Here is a 27157-nt window from a genome sequence, read left to right as displayed (position 1 = left end):
TGGATTGCAGCAGGAACATAGACTAATTAATGTTAGAAAGATTTCCAAGCTTGTTTAATCCTTAGCTAACCAGAAAATTAAAGTAATGGGATATTAGGTGTTAGAATAATTGTGATTTTTCTCCCTCTCCTCTGTCTCCTTTTCTTATTGATTTCTCAAGTTATTCTGTGAGACTGCTAAGGGAAGGAGATAGAAATATGTTAGGTGGCTATGCAAAAACTGTCTTGAGATGTCCAATTTCTCTGGATAATTGAAAATTGATCATATTTATAATTAATCTAATCAGCCATTAATCAAATTCTGAATCTCCCTTCCTCCCCCCATTCCATTTCTTAGCTTCTGCTAAGGCCTGGAATTAAACGGCTGATGGGCCAAAATGATTTTTCAGAGCTCTAGACTCTGCTGGAAGAGTTTGGTGAGGCAGTACTTTAATATAGAAACACTTTCCAGATTTGGGGCATTGTGGGACATGATCAGTTTCCTCCCATTCTCAGTGACTGCTTTTTGGTTTTTTTAAAAAACAAACAAAAACAAAAAAACAGACAGATCTTATGACTCTTATATGGGGAAGTTATAGATGAAAGTTTAAAATGTGCAGATCCTGAAATCAGGATTTAGGTTTTCATCATTTGTAGACTTTCAATTAACTTCTTGCTAACATGAGAAGGAGGGAGATTGAAAGAAAGAATATATATGTGATTTTTTTTAATAACTTTTTATTGACAGAAGAACATATATGTGATTGAGTGGCCTGGGCGACATAGCTGCTGTGTGTTTGGCCTAGTCCTCTTGGGTACTAAGAGTGTATCTGGCAAAATCACTCCCAGAGAGCCAGCTTCCCCATCCATCCCCTCTTGCTCGCATATTCCCTTTTGCTGAGTGTCTCCCTGGTGCAAGCTGCTGCTCAAACTCTAGAGCCGGTTGTAGCATCTACTGCAGAGCGGTCGGCCTGCTCTCTTTACAGATATGTGGGTATCTTTGCAGGATTTCGAACGTTCCCGAGCTTTCAGTTTTCTGAATGAAATCAAGAAGAGGTTCCAGACTACTTATGGTTCCAGAGCTCAAACAGCCCTTCCCTATGCCATGAACAGTGAGTTCTCCAGTGTTCTGGCTGCACAACTGGTAAGATCTTTTTCGGCATCAGATGTTTCTATTTGCAATTTTTGCCACCTCTAAATATTTTCCCTTGACAACTGCTGGATAACAAAGTCTGGCTCATTCCATAGGCAAGAACTTGACTATAAGCTCCTGCTTGTTTGGAATGGAGGGGACCCTGAAGGTGGCCGAGATCAGAATGTGGCTCTTGTTCCTCCACCAATCATGGTGGCTTTGAGTTGGCCTGGTCTCAGCACTCCGGGCCTGTTCATATTCTCACTCATGCACATTGGTAGCAGTCATACTAACTATACATACTAATGCATACTATTCACGGCTTTCCTGTTGGCAGGGTGCCCACACAGAAGACTGGTGCTTTTTATTCTGATCGGTAAGACAGGCTCAGCCATGGGTGCCATGCAAAACCTTTCTAGCGAACGCCTCCCTATCACCTCCAGGATCAGATACCAAATCCTTCCCAACCTGGCTCCTTTCTGCCTTATCATTCTTACACCTTCTCTGTGATCCAGTGACCCCAGCGGCCTCCTTGCTATTCCTCCAACAAGAAATTCGATCGTTTCTCAGCTCTTTGTCTTTTCACTGGCTGTCCTCCATGTTGAGGATGCTCTCCTTCTTGGCCTCAGCCTCCTGGCTTCCTTCAAGTGTCTGCCAAAATCCCCCCTTCTCCTGGAAGCCCTTCCTTCTCCCCTGAGTGCTCGTGTTTTCCCTCTGATGCTGCTGCCTCTAGTTGAAATTTAGCCCATCTATATCTTAAGGGCCTTTCTCTGTATGTTTGGCATAGTACCTGGCACGGAAGTAGGTACTCAGTAAATGCTTGTTAACTCTAGAAGTTTCTGCCGGATTATTCACTATTTGTCGTGGCTGTTGGTGTGAACACTTGAAGGAAACACCAAGAGCTTTTTCAGGAAAATCTTCGTAGAACAGCTTGTGGAAGTACATTCTGCCTGGAAAAGTAGAAATAGCCCCTGGACCTGCTGCTGGTCTGGTTTGCACTCTTGCTCCTGAGAACTTCTTAACACCAGCCACTTGCCTGGCTCTGTCCCGGTTTTGCATTTCAGAAAAAGCATTAGAGCAGAAATGTGGCCACAGGCTGAGGTCAGGAAGCTGTTACAAGAACCCCATAGTCTCAGACACATGCAGGCCGAATCAGTTAGAACCGTTGCCATTACGCAACATGTCCCGTCTCCCCAGAGTTCCACTTGCCTCCCTGCCTGCCTTGCTGCTTCCTCACACACATGCTAACTGGAGCCTGACACGGGATCTTTCCACATCTCCCTCACCCACATCACTTAGTACCTTTCGAAAAAGACAAGTTATTTCAAAAAGGCAAAACTTCACTTACACTTTATTTGGGGAAGAGTGTTGGAATGAGATTCTATAGAATTATTTTTCTCGGCTTATTCAAATAGTGCTTTAGCTTTTTCTTCAGCAAAATCCGCCCTGAAAACAGCAGTTTTCCCCTGTATACGCATACTAAGTTTGGTGAGAAGTTGGGTGGTCACTATATTGCTTCTTAGGAAATGAATTCAAACAAAGAATAGGATACTAATTTCTGGACCTTCCGGTTTATGTCTTCTCTGAAGTTCCAATTAAGCAGGCATTGGGATAGTCATTATGTGCTTTCTTTGTGCCAGGGACTGAGGGTGCTAAGAAAGACAGAGCCATGGGCCTCACCTTTAAGGAGTTTCCATTCTCTCCATGCAGAGAGCATGCAAGCTGTTCTGTATGAAGGGGATGGCAGTTGGTCCTCGGGGGGTGCTGCTAGTTTCCATGGGGACTGTTACATGTAAGGCCTTCTGCCAAGAGGACTCCTCCTTGCATCAAGTTGTAAGGGAAGCCAAAAAAATCAAGAATTGCAAGGGAGAGTAGTGCAAGAGTGGAGCAGGGTCCAGTGACCCTGTCCAAGAAAAGGAAGACTACAGAAAGGGCCCATGTTAGGAAAGGCTTTCCAAAAACCTGGAGGCCATGGGGAGTCACTGCAGTTGGGGGTGGGGAGATGAGGCAGACCTGCTCTTTACAAAAATCATTTTAGTGGCCGTGTGGAGGATGGGCTAGAGCAGGGAAAGCCTAGAGGCAGCAGATCCACCAGAAGGCTGTTCCAGTACTCCAGGCCCAAGGTGATGAGGACCCCAGTGAATGGACAAGAGAGGTGTTATAAAAAATAGAAAAGACCAAACATGAATTGGATATGTATGGTGAAAGAGGACCAAGGTTAGAGGCCTGGATGACAAGGAGTTCAAAAGAAGAAAGTGTTTGGGGGGTAGAGAGAAAATTTGGGGAAGGGCAAGTTGGGGGGCATGCCTCTTCCCCCCTTCTCCCCCACTTGCTAGGCTCAACCCCAATGGCTGCTTTGCCTGCCTTATGGTTTAAATTCTAAAATGATGGGGGAAAAAACAACCAGGAAGGAGACAAATTCTTCTATAGTCAGTCCCTCAGGGGGAGACAGTGAAAGGACATGAAATTTTTTAGAGGTAGGTGGATTATATTTGGACCCCTTCTGCATGATACCCCCTTCCCCGCTGCTTCAGGTACAATTACCCTCCATCCTTTTCTGCCTCTTCTTCCTCTAATCTCATTTTGGACTTCAACATACCCTGGTGGCCAACATTCCCCAGAAATGGAGTGTCAGAGAGGTACCACAGAGGGTCTGGACCAAGAGAAATGGATTCTTTAGCAGTTGTTGAGCATCTGTTCCAATGTCCTCCTTCCCCCCTTCCACTGTGAGGAATGGGGGGGGGGTGGCGCAACTACACTGTGCCCCTTCATCTTCCTTCCCTTTCCTCTTTTCTGGTCTCTCTAAAATCAAAATAACAGTCCACACCGGCATCTGATTTTCCTAGATACCCAAGTTTTTTTTAAAGCCTAGAGAACAGGGTTCCATAGTCTGCCTAGTAAGAGGACACCTTCCCCCAAAACTTTTCTTCTTAGGGCCCCAAGAAGAGTCGACTTTTTGACTACATTCCCTCCATTGCTGTCAACTGGAGGACCATGAGAGGATTTAATAGATTTTTTTTTCTTTTTTTTTTTGCCATCAATCAACCAGTCAGTGTATTATTGCAGAAATACTTCCCACCATTCAGTCACCAAAGGGATTTTCCTAAATGGCAAGCCACCTCCCTACTCAATAAGTCTCCTGACCAGGTACATTTTGGTCCAGTGACCTGGCCTCCTGACTGTTCCTGAACAAGCCCTTCATTTCTCACCTCCAGGCATTTGCTCTAGCCGTCCCCCATGCTGAGAATGCTTTCCCTCATCAGCTCTGACTTACTGATTTCCCTACTTTTCTTTAAGTCTTAACTAAAACTCTTCTCTTTCACTGAAAGCCTTCTCCAATCCCTCTTAATTCCTGTGTGTGTGAATCTCTGTGTATTGCTTGCTTCGTATCTGTTTGCATGTTATCTCCACCATTAGATTGTAAGCTCTTTTAGGATTAGGACTGTCTTTTGCATCTGTATATCCCCCGTGGCACTTAGCACAGTGGTACCTGAGACACAGTAGCCATTTCGTGAATGTTTATTTTGATTGAGTGGTTGCTGTCCGTCACCCAGCTCAAGTCAGTCAGACTGACCAGAAGCCACAACCTGAAATTCCCTCTTGTCTCTCTTTGCATCTGTTTAGTTGTGTGGGGGCTATTTTCCCAGAGAGAACGGAGGCTCCTTGAGGACAGTATTGTCTCATTTTTGTCTTGGTATCTGCAGCACCTGGCTCAGTGCATGGCATATTGACTGAGACAGAGACTTTTAGTTTGGGTGGTGGTAGGGGGGAGCAGTGAAATGCCTTGATTTATAAAGTGCTCACCTGGAAGCTTACATCTGGTTGCAGATGGCAGGCTGAATTGGAGGAGAAATCATAGAGAAACAGACTAGGATGTTGTTAACTGTAGTGGAGGTGAGAGATACTAAAGGTACTCCAGTACTAACTGGAGTGGCAGCCATGACAGCGTGATTTTGTAGGGAGAACCAAGAGCATTTGGTGCTTGGAGGTGAAGAGGAGATAACAGGAGGAGGCACTTTGAAGCCTGGGAGCAACTGACTAATGGAGGAGAACAGGATGAGGAGTTCCTTGGTTCCTGCACTGTTTGAGGTTATGATGGGATATCTTCATGGAAATGTGTAGCAGGCAGGTGGAGATAGGGGTCATGTTAAGGAGAGAAGGTAAAGTAAGAAATCCCTAAGATTTTGGAGTCATTGGTATAGAGGTGATGCTTAAAGCAGTGATTAAAGGATCCAGTTCTTGATGGACAGAGTGTGCAAAGGGAAAAGGAGAGGAAACAGGACTCAGGGATGCATCTTGAGGGGGGGTGGGGAATCAGTAGTGTGAAATACAGATAGGTAGGACTCTGAATTTCAGACTGAGAAGGGGTCAGAGGACTCACCAAGTAGGTAACCCTTCCGAGTAGCTCATGAAGTTAAGAGAAAGATAAAGAACTTTATCTGGGGATCAGAGACTAGAATTTTTGGTCTTCTTGCAATTGGAGGAATCTACTCTAGAACTCTTGCTCTTACATTTTGACTTTTTTAAGATGCTCAAAGCAGAGTTCTCAAAACCTGAATCTAATCAGAAGTACTTTCCGATGGGTTGGTTGTTTCTGTTTATTCTGGTGATTCTAAGTCACAGATAATAGAAAATTATATTCTTTTCAGTTTGGACACTTCGATTTTGAATGATCTTAAATGGTTTTTTGAACTTCGATCTGTGACAGAATACCTTATGACAAATATTTGTATTGTTCCAGCCGGACTAATCATTCACATTTATATCTTATCAGGATTTATAAAGTGCCTTCCTTACAATAATCCTTCCAGTTATGTGTTGCAAGTAATAATGCCCTTCAACAAATGAAGTGAGATGGCTGGTTGCCTCTGATCACACAGGTGGTAGGTCGGATTTGAATCCAAGACTCTGCTGCCTCCCAATCTAGCATATTATTCATTATGCTACATAATTGAGCTTTAAAGGATAGGAATGATAGCATTTTGTGATTAAAGTTCTAGTTTTTTTTTTTTAATTGTTTTATTTATTCCTTTGGTCATTGCCTTTTGTGTGATGAATAGTGCTAGATTTGAAAATCTGAATTCAAATCCTATTCAACACTTACTTGCTCAATAACCCTAGGTAAGTCATTGAAGCTTTTTGAATCTCTGTTTCATCTGCTCCATAGTTCTTGGTTGGTGGGTGGTTGTTGGGAATGTTTTGTTTGTAAAGCCCTTCACGGACTTTCCCAAAACATCAGCACTCTAGGGATGTAATTGTCATCATTTTGACGGCTTAGGCCCCAAGGTATGCAGATTAAGATAGGCAGAGAATAATTTCTGCAGCCTTGTTCATTCAGGGAACCCCTAATGGAATGGTATGCCCCCATATAATTTGTCATTGTTTGGGATTATATCCAAATTGCACAGAGTTCATTAAACATCCACGATAGAATTGTGCAGACAATGATACAGTAAGATGGAGTTGGACTTGCTGGAAAGGCCAGGTTTGAAGAATGCTCATAAATAGCTCAATATCTATGTGGCAGAATGTCTACAGGGGAGTGCCACAGGGATCTGTGCTTGGCCCCATGCCATTGAACATTTTTAACAATGACTAAAGTAAAAGCCTAGAAAATGGGCTTATCAGTTTTACAGATGACTGGAAATTAGAGGGGGAACCAACAGAGTGGATTACAGTCAGCATCCAAGGAGCTCTAAATCCCTAGACCATTATACTGAATCTAGTAAGAAGAAATTCAGCAGGCATGAAGTCTTATACTTAAGTTCCAAAACTCAACTCAAGGTACAAGATATGTCATAGACTAATGGAATACAAGCTAAAGTGCTAAAAGGGAGCTTAGGGATCTTATCTAACAGATGAGGAAATGAATTAAATTCAAAAAAGCTTTTCTTGTGTCCTGAACCCCTTTGTAGCCTGGTGATACATGTGAATCTCTTCTCTGAATAATATTTGTAAATGCTAATAGGAAACTAATTTTGTTTAAATACAGTTATTGAAATATTTTTAAAACAAGTTCATAGCCCCAGGTTAATTCTGAGGCCTCCTTGGGTCTGACTTTGTTCATAGCTGTGGCCCCCTGCCTGTGTAAGGAAGAGGGAAACCTGGGCCAACCAATGAGTTATTGTTTCTTCCATTATATTCACTTACCACAGTTTTTTGGTTTGTTTTTTTACTTTTTCCCCAATCAATGTTCATCCTGTTATTTGCTACCAAAAAAGTACTGCTATCATATTTTCTATTGCATGTTAACACACACACACACAGAGAAATTGAAAACAATGCTAGGTAGTCAGAGACGAACACAAAAAAGTTTAAACCATCTTAGGGACAAGAGAGGAATAAAAGGAATGAATGATGGCCTAGATGTCGATTCTTCTCAACTCATTTTCATTCTTGTATTTTGTTTTATAGGGGTTCGGGGGGGGATTCCCAAAAATGTTGGTTTGCAGATCAGTATTAAGAGGTGTCTCAAAAGAATTTCCAGACTCAGACCCCTCTCCCAGTCAAAGGATATAGTTTATTACAATTGTAATGCCAATTAAAGTGGGCTAAATTCCAAAGTAAGTAAAAGAGCCAGGCACTTCCCTTAACTGATATGCTTATTTTATGGCTTAGAGGTGGAGTTGAGGAGTGGTCTGGTTCTGACTTTTGGGGCAGATTCAGTACCCGTAGTTCTCTGGGCAGAGCTAGCACGACCTTCCAGGGGCTGTGTTTTAGGCCTGAAACCACTAGGTCAAGTGTTGGACATCCACTTTTGTTCTGGGCCTGCATTAACTTTCAGCACCTCATTATTGTTGCTCATTAGTCTCAAAGACCAAATTATCACAGACCAACAGGCTGTTTTCTGACAGCCAGCAATATTTGTGGGCTCAGCATCCAGCTCAGAGTAAATGGGGACAGGATAATGTAAAGGAAGAAATTCATCATTTCCAACTACATCCCTCCCAAGGTCAGGTGGGATTATTGCTACATCCTTCCTAAGGGCGGTACCACATCAGTTTGGGGTTTGGGGTGTCATATTGAATGGTCTTTATTCTTCCTCTGCCTCCTTCTCAGGTTCTCAGATGACATTTTATATTTTTTGTATGTTTTCTCTTTTTTTTTTCCTTAGTATAAATGATACTTTATACAATGATATTTTAGTACCTTAATCCTTCCTTTTCTATTTCCTGTAATGTTTCTTTCTTCTCTCTGTGTTATTTCTGCCTGTGACAGTGAAGTTTCTGACCAAGCTTAGTTACTAGACATATTTCTTCCCGCAGTCTTGTCATTCTTGCTGTTTTTTGCAGTAAATAAGTTTTCATTGCATGTTAGGTTGTCTCACACAAATCTTCTTTTCTCATAGAAACATCACTCTGAGAACAAACAGGTGGACAAAGTGGTGGAGACTCAAGCCCAGGTGGATGAACTAAAAGGAATCATGGTCCGGAACATTGGTATGACTTGTGGTCTAGAAGCCTCTGGGCAAATGGAGAGGCAGGAACTGAGCTGCTTGGGCTCTTTAGGATTTGACACTGACTAGAAAGATCCCCACCTCTTCCCCCCAGTTTACTCCCAAGTATAGTTGTCTACTCAGGTAGCTCATGTGTGGCCCTGCATATATGTTTTATCTCTCTTTTATCCTTCTGACCATGCTTGGGTACAGAACAAAACCAATTCTCCCAAAAGAGCACAGAGAGGTGGGTGGGTGTGTGTGTGTGTGTGTGTGTGTGTGTTAGATTGGTAAGTAATAAAAAAATAGAGTCAGGTAGACATCTCCTTTTAAATCTATACCTTAAATTATAACTTCCTCATAAATATTCCTAACTTCCTTAGAAATACAAGTTTTTGTAGACTTCAGAAAAGCATACATGACTGAGTTTCAGTGCTTTAAAAAAAAAAAAAAGGGATGTGCCATAATCTCCAACTTGTGAAGTCTGTTTTTGTCCTGACTCTCAAACCTAGCTTATTTCTCTAAAACCTTACATCACTGGCTTCTGCAAAGCACTTGAAGTTAACTTGTAACTTTCAAGATGACGCTGTTGGAGGGGAACTGAATTTTAGTTCCCAAATTTGATCTTTTATTAATAGCTTGAATATTTACAGTATGAATAGCTGTTAGTCTTTAGGCATTTGGTCACAGAAAGATTAGAGAAATCACTGGACAAGTTACTTCCATGTCTCCCTCACATTTTGCAATAGCAGTTATCCCTTCTTTATAGAGAGAGAGAGTGCTAATATTTTGGTTTTTCTCATTTCTTCCAGTGATTTAAGGGTGTTCATGGTTCTGTGGTGAACAAACACTGGAAAAATTTAGTTATAATTGAGAGCCAAACTAGCAGAATTTAATTTTTTTTATTAAAGCTTTTTATTTACAAAGCATATGCATGGGTAATTTTTCCAACATTGACTCTTGCAAAACCTTTTGTCCAATTTTCCCCTCCTTTCCCCCACCCCCTCCCCTAGATGGCAGGTAGTCCAATACATGTTAAATATATTGAAATACATGTTCGATCCAATATATATATACGTATTTATACAGTTATCTTGTTGTACAAGAAAAATCAGATCAAGAAGGAAGAAAAAGAAAAACTGAGAAAGAAAACAAAATGCAAGCAAATAACAGAGAGAGTGAGAATGCGATGTTGTGGTCCACACTCTATTCCCACGGTCCTCTCTCTGGGTGTAGATGGCTCTTTTCATCACTGTACAAGTGGAACTGGTTTGAATCATCTCAGTGTTGAAGAGAGCCACGTCCATCAGAATTGGTCGTTGTATAGTCTTGTGGCTGTGTACAATGATCTCCTGATTCTGCTCATTTCACTCAGCATCAGTTCCTGTAAGTCTCTCCAGGCCTCTCTCAAATCATCCTGCTGATCGTTTCTTACAGAACAATAATATTCCACAGCATTCATATATCATAACTTACTCAGCCATTCTCCAGTTGATGGGCATCCACTCAGTTTCCAGTTTCTTGCCACTACAAAGAAGGCTGCCACAAACATTTTTCCACATACAGGTCCCTTTCCCTTCTTTTTAAGATCTCTTTGGGATATAAGCCCAGTAGAAACACTCCTGGGTCAAAGGGTATGCACAGTTTGATAACTTTTTAAGCATAGTTTCAAATTGCAAACTAGCAGAATTTTAATCTAGTTTTTTCTTTCTTTTCTATTTCCCCAATCTCCCTATTCTGCTGCTACTCCTTATGACTTCCCTCCCTCCTCCCTTCCTACTCCCAGATCTTGTGGCTCAACGAGGAGAAAGACTGGAATTACTGATAGATAAAACAGAACATCTGGTCGATTCTGTAAGTATTTCACAAGAACCAGATTCAATTTGATGGCTGAGTTATTGGGGGAAATTCCAGAGTAGTAGTCCAGAACTGGTTATTATCGAGTGCGAACTTCCATGTGGTAGGCAGTGTATTGGAAAAATACAAAGATGAGTAAGATAAATAATCCCTCACAATAAAGAGCCGCCTACATGTTTGAAGAGAGAGAAAAAGGCATGTACACAGCTAAGAGAGCTTTGGGGCTAAGAGAAAGTTCATGACAGCCTTTGGGTTGGACCTTGAAGATGTGTGAAAACAAACACATTGTGACTACAAGTACCTGGAGGACAGAGTAATTCAGAATCCCCTTTGGCTTTCTCCTGAGAGTGTGTAAGGGAGGTAGTAAGAGTCAAAGTTAGAATTGGCCACAGCCTGTTTGGGGAGGCCTTGAATACAAGCCTAAAGACTCTGGGTTTTAACCTACCTTTTATCAGGTAAGCCTTTATAAGCTAACACTTTTCCTATTAGCTTAGGACGAAGGACCTTCATAAGTCCCAAGAGAACAAATCCCCAGTGGTGGAATTTGGAGAACTAGAATGGCTGGTAGTAGTGATTTTGTGGAGGGGAAGAAGCAGAGGAGATTCACCACCAAAGTCTTCCTCCATTGCCTCTTCATGGTGTGGAGGTGACATGAGTTTCTCAAAAGCTGGACAAGCTCTGGCCAGGCCTGCCATACTGGAAAGATTTTGATGGTAGACTATGTGTCTATTATGTGGGGAAGGTTGCTGATTTGGTTTCAATTTGTTTAATTTTTTTTTTTTGGGGGGGGGGGGAGTTGGAGAGTTTTTGGCCACAGAAACTCATGAAGTTAGAGGGGCTGTGATCTGCATTGGTGAAGTGAGCATCCTCACTGATGAGGTCACAGTTCTTTGAAGCCTTCCTGGCCCCCCTCTCATAATATCAGTTTGACTAGTAGCCACTTCTTTGCTTATGAAGAAGACTGGCCTTGCCTGGAGTAGCCTTGAAGAAGCCGGATTTCGGGAAACGAGAATCACTTAGGAAAACGAATTGCTGCATGCTTTTTATTCAGAGGTCACATTCATTTCATATGCTGGTTGAGAGCCATAAGAGTTGTCTTATTGTTCTTGCTAACCACCATGAGACAGGGAGGTATAGAATATAAGGGAGAGTTGGGCAGAAGCCACCATGAGACAGGGAGGTATAGAATATAAGGGAGAGTTGGGCAGAAGCCACCATGAGACAGGGAGGTATAGAATATAAGGGAGAGTTGGGCAGAAGCAGCAAAGCTACCAGGTTGTCACAGACTTGTAAAGCAAAACAAACCAGAGAGAGCAGAGCACCTTCATTTTGCCCCTGTCCGTTGACCATTGGGCAGGCTCATTCTTCCAGAAATCAGTGAATAACAGCTTGTTCTGGATTGGAAAACTGAAGCTCTTCCTTTGGAATAAGCAGTGAATCCACTGACCTCATGAGGGCTCATGATTTCCCCATGATCCTGAGATGTATCACTTGGAGTCAGAAAAGAAGTAGGAGATTCAGCATGGACTCCAACTGCTCTTCTTCCCAAGGCCTCCCTGGAGATGGCACGGCCCTCATCTCAGACTGAAGCAGCTTCTCCCCGTCTTCTCTTAATCCTCCTCTCGCCTTGAATTCTTTAAACGGGCACACTTGTTTGTTTACATGAAGCTAGACAGAATTACAAACTTGACCCCATTAATAGTCCATAAAGATTGGTTTTAGAGGGCTCTCATATTACACAGAAAAAAAAATTTTCCCAAAGGACAGAAGTGTCAGTGTCTTGGCCACATGGGCCATTTTGCTTCTTGCCAGAGCCTGCCTGCATTTGAAAAACGAAAAACTGGCAAGTGCCTGTGATTCAAGGCATTCCATGATCTGCCACTAAGCAACCTTCTCAGCCTGAGGTAACAGGTTGCTGTCGTATACCCGGCCCTCTGGACAAACTCGGCAAAGCTTGGACACCTCCGGTGTCTCTGGATGTGCTGTTGCCAGGGTTCAGCTCAAATTGCCATCTTTTCCACGAAGCCTTTCCGTTTCCCTGACCACTGAAAGCGATTTCTCCGTCACATATAATGATGTCATGAGTACTTTGTTCTCTGATTTACTTTTTAGGTTCCAATTTTTAGTGTATTTATCTCTTTCTAAGTTTTATGTAAAAAGCCTATCTGTCTTACCTCTGTATTTCCCCCAGTGCCTAGCACCATTCATTGCATATAAAGAAGCTTAATAAATGCTTATTAAATTTCAAGAAAGGGCCAGCTATAGCTAAGTGCAATTCATGTAGCTCTTTCCTAATCGATGTGAATCCAAAATAAGAGTGTTGATAATCTTCATGTTAGGTTGTCAGATTGAGGCTGGGATTCACTTTTGTTTTTGTTTTTAAGAAACACATAGAATTGCTTTTGAAGAGTGGACATGAAGTAATGCTTGTTTACCTCTTACATTGTATAGATTTTGAAAAATCTTTCTCTAGTTTGAATCAACTTAGCTTTTTATATGTCATCCTGACTTAGTTTAAGGTAAAGTAGTGAAGTTTCTTTGTGGATGAATGAAATCAAAAGCTTTGTGATTTCAACAGAAACTGATCTATGATTTCCAGATGAGCAATTGAGGTAAGCCACTCTTTTATTATACTCAAGTATTCAGATGGATCTGGGGATGTTCCTTCCACCAATACAGATTCCAGTGTATCCATGCCTGCCCAGTACTAGCAGTGTCCTCCCATTAGCTTGCCAGAAGCAGTCTTCCCAGTGTACTGAGGAGTTCTTAGTTTCATCTCACATTGTAAGGGTGCTACAGGTGGAACATGGACTGTCCAGCTCTTATCCCCTACCACATGACCAGCCTGTTTTATTTTTCAGTCATACATTTCCCTAATAATATCCTGTTTTTACTCCTGTAAAAACTCCTGTTTTGCAAAGTTCCCTATTTATTTTATGCTATAGCTTGTTTTCATATCCACCATGAGTTTTTCCTTGACCTTAACATAATATTTATTTTTGATTCCTTAGAGACAATCACGTTCTATGTCTTACACTATATAATATAAATAGAATATTGGTATTAAAAAAATAGACTTTTGTTTCTGGGAGAAATTTGGGATTATTAAGAAAGCTTTGCAGATTCCTAAAGGTAATCTAGCATTCTCTGTCTTCTTTCTCTTTAATTCTGAGCTCAACTAAATGTCCATTTGCATAGTGTATTCCAGGTATCTGTACTGATAGATATGTTTTCAGCTGTATGCGATATACAAGTAATAGACATTCTTCATCCACTTGGTTTTTCCTATGTGGATTGTTACTTCTGACTCCTCTTCATTATTGCAAATTTCTTCCAGGAGGCTCTGCTTCTCCATCATAGTGGTCAATACTTTGTATAGTCATACTCCTCTCTGTTGTAAGTCCTATCTGCTATTATCACTGTTGTTTTGTCTTTTTTTAAAAATCTTGACCAATTTTGATACATAGAGAGGATATACCTTGTTGGAAGAGGTGGTACTTTATCAAATCACATTTTTTTTCATTGTATTCTCAGTATCTCTTAGTCAATTGCATGTTAGTAAAGATGTGATCTGCTATAGCACATCACAGGAGAAGACCTTCCCTTTAGGCTCACTGGATCCTTGATCTAGAGCTGGAAGGGGCCTTAGAGGTTATCTAATCCAATTCCTTCATTTGACAGATAAGGAAACTGAGATTCGGAAGTTAAGTGCCATGGGTAATAAGTATTAGGGCTGGAATTTGAACTCAGGTCCTGGAACTCTTTTAAGTTCTGTGGTCTTTCCACTACACCACATTGCCTATAAAGTTCTCCCCTACAACTCACCTACTAAGATGAGCTTAATTCAGGAGTAACGGTGATTACCACATCAGTAACAAATCATTTCCTGTCAAAATACAAATCCACTTCCCTTAAATATAAGGTGTTACCTAGCGCTCATTATGTCTAGCATCTAGTGATACTCTAGTTCTCAAAGGTTCATGATATAGAGACATGACATTTCTGTGTACAGTTTTACAAGAATTTTTCAGTCCTTATTCCCAAATGTGCTTTCCAATGTATTCCTCACCGTCCTTGCTAGTTCCACTTTTTCCCTGAAGGATCCCACTACCAAAGCCTCTGTTGACCAAATCGGGAAGGTCTGTTGGAGTTCTTTGTGTAGAACGTCTCTCCCTTTTCCTCCTTTGCAATAACTCCTGGTACATAAGCTGCAGTGACTCTTTGGTAGTCTTTTCTGCAGATACTTAGGAGCATTGCAATGTGAGCTAAAAAGTTGTGGAATAGGCCTTTGGGCAACTTCACCAGCTCCTTTGCCTCTCCAAGGAGTGCTTCTCACCATCTTTTCCATTTAGTGGCTTTATTTATAGCCAGAACATCAAGACTGGTAGACTCCTAGGCTTCAAATAGTCTGTCTACTTCTTGATCTTGATACAGGGATCTCATATTAAGAGTACCAGTAACCAAGTTAAAGGTGAAAAATAGGAATTCTTAGCCCCTTTGTCAAAGCTCTGCCACCACTTGGCTACTGTCACTGCAGAGGCTGCCCAGATCTAAGGGCTACTTTGAGTTTATTTCATGGGTCCCCATGAAGTTGTCCACAATGGGCAGCCTCTTGGTAATGAGCCTCTCTGCCCTTAGCAAGAAGTGATTCATGAGCTCCAATTCAAGTTTTATTTTTCTTTCAACCATTGCAGCATGAGCAGCTTAGTTGCAGAAATAACATCGAAACTTAAATGTCAGCTTTTGTTAAAGAGTACCAAGTGCTGACATTTTTCATAGCTGCATAAATGGGAAGCCAGAAGATTTGCCGTATTGTACAAACCCTTAACCAAAGCTCATAAGAATAAACAATCTCCATTTGACTACTAAAGTTTGTTTAGTCCCCTTCCCCCACCTCTCGTTCTTCTTCAGTGTACAGTGTCACTCAGAAGCAATATGATCTGTGTTCTCCCATGCAACTGCAGGCCCTTTAATAAGTGACCAAAATGCAATGGGGCAGTGATACAGTAGTAAGGAAGGAAGGGACATTATCAGTTGGGAGCTGAAGTTTGGAATCCACGTTGAGTTTTGTTTTTGTCATTTTTTTTTAAAACAGATGCTTACTATTAGCTTTGTTTAGAGTAGATACTATTTTTGTTACCCTTTGTTTTTGTTGCTCAGCTTTCTCTAAGAAATCAGATGTTTTAAACAGTTCAAAGAAAATGTTCGTCTAGTTTTACATGTATGCTTAACAGCTTTCTGGAAGAAGCAAGATATATTTCAGGTGATACTGAGATAATCAAATATTGAATATTACAGATCAAACTGTTCACTCATTTTCTTCTAGTCAGTCACCTTCAAAACTACTAGCAGGAACCTTGCCAGAGCCATGTGTATGAAGAACCTAAAGCTCACCGTCATCATCATCATCGCAGCAATGGTAAGTTTGATGAACCCCTCCTGTGAGCGTGAGTAGCTAACATTGTCCTTAAAGAAGATGAACTGCTAAGAAACTGCTTCATGGTCACTAAGCAAGAAATGGAACGTTCTGCTCTAAGTGATTCTAAAAGGTTGACAAGATAATGAAAATATGGACATATGAAAATACTTCAATATCCTCTCTGATCTCATGCGTTTGAATATCCCTTGCTCTTACCACATGACCAGTTCCCCTTCTTTTCCAGTTATAAATGTGGAGGGTGCTAAGAATCTCACAGTTTTGAGAAATCTGTGAAGTCTAATTTAGCTGTTCCTTGTTGGTCCTCCAAATCTGAGTTACAAATAGCATTGCCATGATTAAAACCCAAGTTCTACTGTGATGTCAGAAAGCTAAATTTTCAGTTTCAGGGGAAAACCATTTAAGGAGGAGCCCTGGCTATCTCTTCAAAGCATGTGACTGGGCACGAATCAGTTAGGTCAGTCAAAAAGCATTTATTAAGCATCTTCTATGTGCCAGACAATCTTGGAGGCATTGGGAATATCAAGAAAGGCAAAAGACAATCAAGGAGATTACAATCAAAACATGCAAAAGAGACAGCATGCAAAAAAATTTAAATGCAAGCAATATAAAGAATAAATAGGAAATAATGAACAAAGAAAGGCACTAGGTTCAAGAGCAGTTGAAAGATGCTTCTTGAAAAAGATGGGAATTGAGTTGGGACTTAAAGGAAACCAAATAAATCAGTAGACAAGTTGAGGAAGGAGGGTGTTCCGGGTATGGGTGACAGAGAAGATTTCAGGATCTGAGAACTGTCCCTGACTAAAAGGGCACATGCCAAGAAGTAAGCTATAAGGACACTAAAAAGATAGGAGGACCATGTCATGAAGGGCTTTGAATGCCAAAGAAGTTTGCATTTGAACCTAGAGATCATGGGGAGCCACTGGAGTTTATTGAGTAGGGGGAGAAGTAGTCAGTCTTGTGTATTAGGAAAATCATGTCAGTGGCCACACAGAGGATGGTTCAGAACGGGAGAGACTTGAGGCAGGCAGAGCCATCAGCAGCTCCTGTTGCAGTCCAGGTGTGAGGTGATGTGACCTGCACCAATGTGGGCAGGTTCCAAGGAGAAATGTTGCAAAGGGGTCAAGGAGAATGAGGATTGAGAAGAGGCCATGAATACTCGCTGCACACTCCCAAGTGGTATTTCATACAAGCAATTGGACAACCAGATACTTAACTCATGTGTCAGGTGCAAGAAATTTTCCTTCTGCCCATCGTTTCTTCCTTTCTTTCCCCTCACTGCTACAGAATCCACCACTGGCTCTGTCTTTCCTCCTCCTCTCTCTTTGTCATCTCCATAGGGACAACTGGCAACAGAGGGAAAGGAGAAGAAGAAACAGGTAAAGCTGCATTCTTAGGTGCTTCCCTCCCCCTCCAAACCCCATTCTGGAAGGTCCATCACAGGCCAGAATTGCTACCACTAGGAGAGCTTGGACTATAGCATGCAAGATTCAGTCCATTGTGACAAGCTTTTATTAATCACATGTGTCAGATGCCTCCATTTGAGAAGCTTCTTCTGGTAAATACCATTCAAGGATAGAAGAGAGCATTAATGAAGCCATGAAGAAAGGCTTTGTAAGAAAGTGGCGGCTAGAGGGGAGGGCCAAGAGGAGCCCATCTCAGGTGTGGGAACCAGCCCTTGTAGAGGTGGGAAATGGCTTGTTTGCCTGCAACTAGGATGTGTGACAGGGAGTGATGTGAAGTCTACAAAAGTTAGCCGAGTCCCTTCTCTTGACAGGTAGCAGCAGGTCAGAAACTGTAGATACAGGACGTGTGCCACTTTGTTTGGCTCAGCTGTACTTCTCTGCCACAAAAGAGAGTTCTATGGGGTAGCAAGGGGCAACAAGTTATTGACAGTGACGGGGGAAACGTTACTTTTTTTCTTTTTTAAAGAGAAACAAAGGTAAAGAAGGTTAAAAAAAAAAAAAACTGTTCCAGTCAGGGGAAAGTGACTGGGCCCACTACAAATATATGTTCCATGATCTCAATCAGACCCTCATTGAATCTAGGCAGTCTTTTTGCCTTACCTCCTTAGTTCACTCTCCCACTTTCTACAGAGAGTCTTGCAAACCTTTCATACCCTTTTCAAACCTTCCATGACTTCCCCTTCTCTTATTTTATCAGATGAGAAACTTGCCTTTTATTTTACTGAAGAAAAAAAAAACAGAACATTCACCAAGACCCTTTCTTCTCTCATCCTTATCTCACATTATTCGGGTACTTTCTGTCACTATCTCCTTCACCCCTACCCACAGGATGAGGTGGCTGTTCTCGCACTGGACTTTTATGAATCTGGAAGAGAAAATGAGGCTGACACTCTGTCTCACTTAAATCCAATTCATGTGAAAGTGACATCACCTGCAATGTCATTGTTCCCCTTTGAAGACAAAGGATGAACAATGACTCCTCTACGTGCACAAGTAATCCCCACCTTCTCCGCCAGATTGCATCGTCCTCCTTCCCTCTCCCATTATCTTCCCTCTCCCTTTTCAGTCTCTTGCTTTCTTACTGCCTATAAACATGTCCATGTCAAACCCATCTGCAAAAAACTCATTTGATTCATCTATCCATATCCGTGATACTCTGTTCTCTCTCAGTTTTGTGGACACAACTCTACTGGTTCTCTTCCTGCCTGTCTGACTACTCTATCTCAGAGTCCTCTGTTGGACCTGCATCCAGTTTGTACTCTCAGAGGGTTTCTCTCAGACTTGCCTGGGTGGTCTCTTCCCTCTGTCCTGCTTCACTTGATAATTTCATCAATTCCCATGGACTGAATTATCATCTCTATGCATCTGACCTCTTAGCTGGCATAGGCTCATGTCAGCTGTCTATGAGACATCTCAAACTAGATGTCCTTTAGACATCTTAGGACTCAGTATGACCCAGAGATTAATTGTTTTTCCTTTTAAACCCTCCCCTCTCCCACTTTCCCTTTTAATGTTGAAGGTATCACCTTCCTCACAAGCTCCCAGGCTCATAACCCAGAAGTCATTCTGGATTCTTCACACTCACCTCCCAGACCAAGTTATATCCTTATTGCCCAAGCCCGTTGACTTCACCTCTGCAGCTTCTCTCAGAGGTTCTCCCTTTGCTCCTTTGACACTGTCTCCACCCTCATGCCTGGATTATTGCAATAAGTGCTGGTGAGTTGGCCTACCTCAAGTCTCTTTCCCGCTTGAGTCCATCCTCCTTTCAGTCACCAAAGGGATTTTTCTAACTCGAAGGTGTGATCATTTCACTCTCCTGAATAAATTCTAGTGGCTCCCTCTCATCTCTAGAATCAAATACAGAATCCTCGCAAGCAAAACTTTATAACAAACCATCCCCAACCCCTGCCCAATCTTTTTACACATTACTTTCTGCCATGTACTCTTCTACCCAGTGACACTCCTCCTGGCTGTTCCATGAACAAAACACTCCATCTCTTGGATCTGAGCATTCTTTCCGGCTGTTTCCCGTGCCTAAAATGTTCTCCTTTCTTTCTCAGGTTCTGACCTCTCTGGCTTCCTTTAAGTCCCAACAAAAATCCTAGCATTCGCAGGAAGCCTTCCCCAACCCCTCATAATTCTAGTGCCTTCTCTCAGTTCATTATTTTCCTTGTATCTTGTTGGTATGTATTTCTTTGCTTGGTGTTTTCCTCATTAGACTCTGAGCTCCTTGAGGACAGGGGCTGACTTTTGCCTTTCTTTGTATCTCTAGTATCCAGCACAATGCTTGGCACATTTGGGGCACTTAATAAATGTTTACTGGCTGGCAGAAAGTGTACGAGACCAACTGATGAAGATTTCAAGTTCTTGCTGCTGCTACCTTGGGCCCATTTCCTTGCCTATTCACTAGGCTTTTGTCTTGGGCCTTGTCTTGCCTTCATCTTCACTATATTTTCCCCGATTCCTTGCCTGCTGATTGACATGATGCTTCTTTCTTCATTTTAATCCAAAAATCATTTCTTGGGTGGCAGTTATGGGCCAGGGGTGCCATCCCTGCTCTCAAGGAGCTCAAATTCTCCCAGGGGTGAGGATACAACACATAAACCGATACATATTGTAGATATTTCTATCTGAACACCTGAGGGGCAGCATGGTGGCACAGTAGATAGAGCACCAGCCCTGAAATCAGGAGGACCTGAGTTCAAATCTGGTCTCAGACACTTAACACTTCCTGGCTGTGTGATCCTGGGCAAGTCACTTAACCCCAATTACCTCAGCCAAAAAAAAAAAGAAAGAAAGAAAATGGCACCTAAACTAAGTCTTGAAGGCTGACAGGGGCCTTCCAGCCATGGCGGACAACCTCTGCCTCTAAGGGAGGAGATAGAGTAAACAAGCCAATTTGACTGAAACATCATGTCTGCAAAGGGAACTGCTGTGCCTGGAGAGGTAGGTTGGAGCCATATTGTGAAGGACTTCAAGTTCCAAGCTGAAGACTTGTTGAAATTGTGAAATTTTAAAGTTGCCTTGGGGCAATCAAGGAGAGTTCCTGAACATTATTAGCAAAGAAGTGATGTGGTCAGGCCTATGCAATGAGAAATTGTAGAGTGTGGATTAGAGAAGGGGGACTTGCCATGTGACTATCAATGACAGCTTTTCCCAGAGTGGTGGCCATGGAAGTGTAGATACAAACTAATGATATTGGTAAGGAAGGATCCACAAGACCTGCCGACTGACTGGCTGACTGGAAAGGTGGTAGGCCCCTCAGAACCTCAGTTCTTCCAAACCATCCACTCTCCTTAGCTGGACTTGCCCCATTTTCTTACTGCTCTACTGTCAGTCATCGTCACTCAGAGCGTGTTTAGGCATCTGTGATGTCAAACTCGAAAGGTTTGCTTAATGACTTGCATAATGGTGGAGATGGTGTGCCAATATCATAAAAGTAGAAGGTTGGTGGTCAGGATCTAGAACTAAGGCTGAACAGTGTTGAAATGTTACTTCTCAATTAGCAAAGATAAATGAAAATGGCTCAGGATACAAAATTGTCGGCTGCACTGGTAATGGTTGTAAGGAGAAGACAGTGTGGAGGACTATGGGAGCTTCAAAGGGGGCCATCAGTGTCATGTGCTAGTCAGACAAGCAAAATAATGCTGTACCATGTTACTTTAGAAATACGACGGCCAGAACTGTCTAGGAAAGGAACAGCTGCCATGCTAGATAGGGAAGGATGAATGCAATAGTAAAGATACTGTCAAGTAGAGTTCACTCCAGTGAAGGGTTGAATTAGATGATAAATGGTTAAGATCTCTTCTTTTTAGATGGGAGATGAGGAGGTAACAAGTATCTGTGATTTGATTGATGTATTAGTTGGTTTTATCAAATGGGTTTTTCCTCCTTTTTTCATTCTTTGTTCCAAGGATAGAGAGAAAGGAAAAATACTTGAAAATGAAAGTAAAGCAAAATAAAATCATAAAGATTTTGAGGACATTTTAAAAAATATTGCATCATCCAACCATTCTAGAGAGTAGTTTGGAACTATACCCAAAGGGCTATGAAACTGTGCATACCCTTTGATCCAGCAGTGTTACTACTGGGCTTGTATCCCAGAGAGATCCTGAAGGAGGGACAGGGACCCACACATGCCAAAATGTTTGTGGCAGCCCTTTTGTAGTGGCTAGAAACTGGGAACTGAGTGGATGCTCATCAATTGGAGAATGGCTGAGTAAGTTATGGTATATGAATGTTATGGAATATTATTGTTCTGTAAGAAATGACCAACAGGATGATTTCAGAGAGGTCTGGAGAGATGGACGTGAACTGATGCTAAATGAAATGAACAGAACCAGGAGATCATTGTACACGGCAACAAGATTATATGATGATCAATTCTAATGGATGTGGTTCTCTTCAACAATGAGATGATTCAGGCCAGTTCCAGTGGTCTTGGGATGAAGAGAGCCATCTGCACCCAGAGAGAGGGCTGTGGGGACTAAGTGTGGAGCACAACATACATAGTATTTTCACTCTTTTTGTTGTTGGCTTGCATTTTTTCTTTCTCAGTTTTTTTTTCCTTTTTGATTGGATTTTTCTTGTGCAGCAAGATAATTGTATAACTATGTATGCATATATTGTCTTTGCATATATTTTTACCATGTTTAATATATATTGGGTTACTTGCCATCTAGGGAAGTGGGGGTGGGGATTGGAACACAAGATTTTGCAAGGGTCAATGTTGAAAAAAAATTATCCTTGCATATGTTTTGAAAATCAAAAGCTTCCCAAAAAAATATTGTATCATGAGAATCCCAGAATTTGATTTGAAGGGACTTTAGCAGCATGCTGAGAAGGAATCATCATTATATTATACATGCAAGCAGTTATTCAGCTTTGGTTTGTAGCCTTCCAAGTAGGGGAATCTCAGCACTTCTGGAGGCAGCCCATTCCCTTTGGGGATTGCTCTCATTGTTTGGGAGTTTGTTTTTTTCCCCCCTGACATCAAACCCAAATTTACAACCTCTACCCATTTCTTGCTGGCAACTGGGGCCAATCCAAAACTCGTCTAATCTTTCTTTCACATATCAGCTCTTCAAACCCTTGAATCTAACTATCTTGTTCCCTATGAGTCATCTCTTCGCAAGGCTACATATATCCTGTTCCTATGACATGATAGAAGGCCAGCCACCATTCTGGTTATTTAGAACTGTAGTCTAAAAGGATTGTCACCTCCTTATTCTTTTAAGGTTGTGTTAGCTTTTTCAGCTGTCACATCACACTGTTAACTCACTAAACTTGCAGTCCATTAAGACCCCTTAGATCTTTTTCAAACAAACTGCTGTCTACCAAATTTCCTCATTTTATGCTGGTGAAGCTACCAAGTTTTTTCTACCCAAATACAAGACTTTATATTAAACTCTGTTAAATTTCATCTCATAAGATTCACCCCAATGTTCTCATCTTTTAAGATCCATTTGGATCCAGACTCTGGCATCCATGTGTCACCCAGCTTCATGCTGTTCCTGCTTGGAGGTCATTAGGTCTCTCCAGGAGGTGGCAGAGGGTCCATCTACAACAAGTGCCTCACTCATCCATCCTCCTCTTCCCTGACCTTATTGCCATGTTGTATATATTGCATTTTTAAAATCTTTTAAGTCAGTTGGTAGATTCCCTGTGCATACATATATACTCAAATCCTATTTTTCCTCATTGGAATTGTTCCCTTTCTTTGGGCTGACTGCTCCTTAAGCATATTAGTCCATAAGATCATTCCTATCCTTGCCTTTGAAGTGTCTAGGGTCATGTCAGAGGATGCCCAGATTTCCTCTCTTCGGTGGTGGTCATCCACCCTCAGTATTCCCCGCATTTCTGTCCTAGCAGCTGGTTCCTCTATAGTAGTGGAAGTCAGATCCAGAATAGAATTTCCCCCAAATACCTTTTGGAGGATAAAATTATTATTAATAAGTCAAGAAGTATTTCATCTCTGCCGGAGGAATTCCAAATTCCTCATCTTTTGTTTCTTTCTTTCTGGGTAATCTGTATATAACAAAATATATAGTCTGTGTAACAAAATCTCTTCTGTTTCTCTAGACATCCTCAGTTTCCCTTAATTTGTCAGACCTGTCCTCCTCCTACATGATTAAGATAAGCCTTAGTGAACTGGGGTATGGTACCCTTTGCCAGAAGCTGGCCCCGACTACCATTAACGTTTGCACCTGAAATGCCGTAAATTCCAGTTCTGTCAAAGGAATCGGTGCCCAACTTGAAAAAATTAAATAAATTCTGAATTGACCAGTTTGATCAATGAGACCTAGTTAGCCCATCAATTTGTATAGGAAGGAAATGCAGCTTGCGAAGCAGCATAGAAAGATAGAAAGAACTGATCTTGGAATCAGCAGTTCAAGGTTCAAGGTCTAGTAGTTAGGTTCTAGTCTTAGTACTAGGCCACCAGCCAGTGGTCCTTGAGCTTAGATTACTGCTTCGTAATGTGCTCGAGCTGCCTCACCAGGGTTCGCAAACCTTAAAGTACTTGTTCAACTTGTTATTGACTTTCAGAATGGTGGAATCGGAGGGGGTATGGTGGAGTATAGTGAGGTGATTCCTGATGAATGTACCTTGGATGGAAAAGCCTCCGTGTACTTGCTACGTTGCTCATGAACAGAAATGTCATTTCTCCACAGATTTTCATCTACGTCATCGTCTCGCTTGCCTGTGGTGGGCTTACCTGGCCAAGATGTGTGGCGAAATAAATCCAGAACAATCTTAAACCGAGAATATGAGGGAACGAGGATTTAAGAAGCAACCCAAGTAACTTCCTCCTGATTGCTGTCTGTCCCTTCCTTCCACTTTTCTTCCATTGTTCCCAGACTGCGGTTTTTTCTTTGTATATCCCAGTGCCCCCCAAATGGAGCCATCAAGTCACTGCTTCTGCACCACTGCCACCTTTGTTGGAAAGGGACTTGTAATTTTGAACTCTTTGCTGTCACCCAGATGGAGCCACCTCACTTCTCCAGTTGCTGCTTGGGAATAAAGAGGGCAGACATTTTGGTGTGACCATTATACACCGAAGCATTTGCACTTTAATGGAATTGAAATAATGCATCTCAGCCACATCCCCCATGATCCGTATGGACAGACACCATTCCCAGTAGAGAATCAGTATTAGGGCCACGCCTTTGCTCCTTTGGGGGGTTGAAGTTCCGGGATTGGTGCCATCCATCCATTCATGTAGATCCCACTAAAGACTTCTCGTTGCGAACCAGGTAGGGATCGGCTCAATGATTAACAGAAAGGACCCGATGGGATTTCTCAAGCCCATTCATCCCATATGGTTCTTAAACCAGGAGGCGTCCTGTTCAGAAAAATGGACCAAACTGTTCCTCTGCTTTTCTCTTGCAGTTGAGTTGAAAAAGTGATGGTTTTACTCATGTCCAAAGTTGGAACAATGTAGCTACTTTCCCTATTTGTCTGTTTAAGTATTTTTGTCCTCTTGGGGGGAGGGGCTCTTCAGATCACCCTCTTGTTCCCAGAGCGGTAGAACTGCTTTGACCAAGCTCGATACAGGAAAAGAGACTCTTAACAGCTGGGATTAGCTTGGAAGTTGTTTAAGTAGGACATGGGAAATATTTTTCTTATGGGGGCTTAACAGTTGTGTTGCCTTGAATGAATAAACTCAATACCAAGTCAGCAATGGAGCTGGTGTGGTAGCTGAGAGTACCTCTCTCTTCCCATCCCCTGTATTGGGTTTGGTTGCTGCTGAGCTACAGGCTGCACATCCTTCAAGGCCGGGCCTGCGCATGTGTCTGTCAATGGCCAAACAGAGATTTAGCAAATACTTGGCCACAATTAATTCAGGTCACCGAGCAAAGCACATTTTGCTGACTAAAGAGCCTTCATTAGGGGGTTAGGAGCCCTTAACGTTTTCAGAGATTTCAAAAATCACTTGCCTAGAGTGGAGATGGAAAGAGAGCAAATAGAATGGTGCATAAAAGGAGCCAAAAGCAGTGTAATAATCCGGATCTGGAAGCTAGCTAGGGATCATGTAGTTTAGAGGTCACACCTGCCAGCTAGGAAATTGGTACGTGTACATCTCAAAGGGAGCCAGAGATCCGTCTATCGATTTCTCAATAAGTGCCCTTCTATGAGATTATATTTGAAGCTCTGACTCCTTTGTTACCTGAAGAATTAATGTCTACTCCGTTCTCTCCGATTGCAGCTCCTCTGGAATGATCCTAACTAACTATGTGCCTTGACTATATATGCATCACATCGTGTGGCTCAGAGTGCCTACCCTTGTAACTGTGTTCCGTAATTCACACTGTTTTATTGCTACCTGTTCCTTCACACCCACATTTCCCTCCCCTTAACCTGAAATATACATCAAAAGCATTACTATCTCCTCTCTTGCCCCCCCCCATGTTGTCAGGACCCCATTGGTCAAGTTCATCACAGTAGCTTTTTCAGATCTTTTTTTTTTTTTTTTAAACATTACTTTAGCCCACTTGGTCCAGAACAGAATTGTGTCCTTGGGTTACAAGCACCAAAATAGCTTTACTCAGAATTCCAATTCCCTTTTGTGTCCACACCTGCACCAAGTTACCAGTGCACCAAACTGTGCATGTTTCAAGGAATTGACTTTGCTCTTGATTCTGTTTCTGTATAAAACCACTTTTAACAAAGATGCTCTTGTCTTAAAGAATGCATTCATTGACGGCGTAATTGAAAAGCTTCACCTCTTGAAATAAAACAGCACAGAAATGTGAGTGGCCTTTGTTTTTAAAACATTTGCTGCAATGACTTCATTTTGGCAGCTGGGAGGTTGTTGCCTCTGCCAGAGTGGGGCAGTGTTTGCAGAGTGAGGAATCAAAAGCATCTGAGCCACTGGTGACAGTGACATCTTGAAGAGTTTTAAGATGATTTGTTTCTCCAGTTACTGAAGATCTTATGGGAATCTACAGGACGAGTGCGTAGAGAAAGGAAAATGAGATTGAATTGCCTGGCTTAGGTACCACCTAAACATAAAGGTAATGGATTACCAGGTTGAATTTCACAGGACCCGAGTCCCTCCCTTCTATGCCATGCCCCACAAGTGGCCATCCAGTCTCTGCTGGATGGTGCCTTTCCCTGCAGAGATGCAGCAGCATTTGGGGACTTTGGGGTCAGGGATGAAGGTGGATCTGGGATCTCCTTGATCTCACTGTTTGCTCCAGCTCTGTGAATCACAGCCTTTCCGTGCCTGTCCATCCCATGGGACTGCACTCAATTGGTAAGTTTTTCTTACGTCAAACCTAAATCATTCTTGATGCAATAACAGCCCAGCCCATTATTTTTCACTCTGTCCCTTGGAGTCAAGTGGTACAAATCTTTACTCTTCCATTTGATGGTCCTTTGAATAGATTTAAGATCATAGAATGTGAAGGGACCAAGCCCCTCACTGGTGGCACACCTCCAGATAGTAAGCCCCAGAGCAGGACTCGAACTTCATTCCTTCCACTCCAGACCTAGAGCGTATATAAATACTATCTGTACTTTAAGGTCTACAAAACTTTTACACATTTTTTCTCATTTGATCCTCATAACGGCCCTGGGAACTACGTGCTGTTTGATTCCCATTTTACAAAGGAGGAAACTGTGGCAGGTAAAGGTGAAGTGACTTGCTTCAGCTCACAGAGCTAGTCAATGTCTGAGGCTGGATTTGAATTCAGGACTCGCTGACTCCAGGCCCAGCACTCTGTGTGCACTGTGGTGCTTCCTCTTTCCAGCCTCTCAATGAAACGCCCGACTTGGGCCAAAATGTTTCCCTTTCTTGGCAATTCTGTTAATTTGTGGTTTCGTCTGCTGCCTTTCCACAGATGACTCACA

At 42.1% G+C, this 27157-nt stretch overlaps 1 protein-coding gene across 5 annotated transcripts in view; it reads left to right on the top strand.

The window, feature by feature from the left end:
* VAMP7 (vesicle associated membrane protein 7) overlaps positions 1–26059 on the top strand; it is a 46175-nt gene extending 20116 nt beyond the window's left edge. For 2 of the 5 annotated variants that reach the window (XM_031944974.1, XM_031944970.1), the window contains exons 4-8: positions 985–1122; positions 8459–8549; positions 10332–10399; positions 15729–15821; positions 17127–19390. In XM_031944974.1, the coding sequence (XP_031800834.1) occupies positions 985–1122; positions 8459–8549; positions 10332–10399; positions 15729–15821; positions 17127–17222 (486 nt within the window). In that variant the 3' untranslated portion in view covers positions 17223–19390. Of the gene's footprint in view, positions 1–984; positions 1123–8458; positions 8550–10331; positions 10400–15728; positions 15822–17126; positions 19391–23976 lie in introns of those variants that run through there. The other 3 variants (XM_031944972.1, XM_031944973.1, XM_031944971.1) reach the window with 2 other exon arrangements.
* Positions 26060–27157: the final 1098 nt, after the last annotated feature.

This window comes from Sarcophilus harrisii, chromosome X (assembly GCF_902635505.1).
Source record: "Sarcophilus harrisii chromosome X, mSarHar1.11, whole genome shotgun sequence".
Lineage (NCBI taxonomy): Eukaryota > Metazoa > Chordata > Mammalia > Dasyuromorphia > Dasyuridae > Sarcophilus > Sarcophilus harrisii.
The sequence above is the reverse complement of the archived record's forward strand: the minus strand, read 5'-3'. Positions and strand labels throughout refer to the sequence as shown.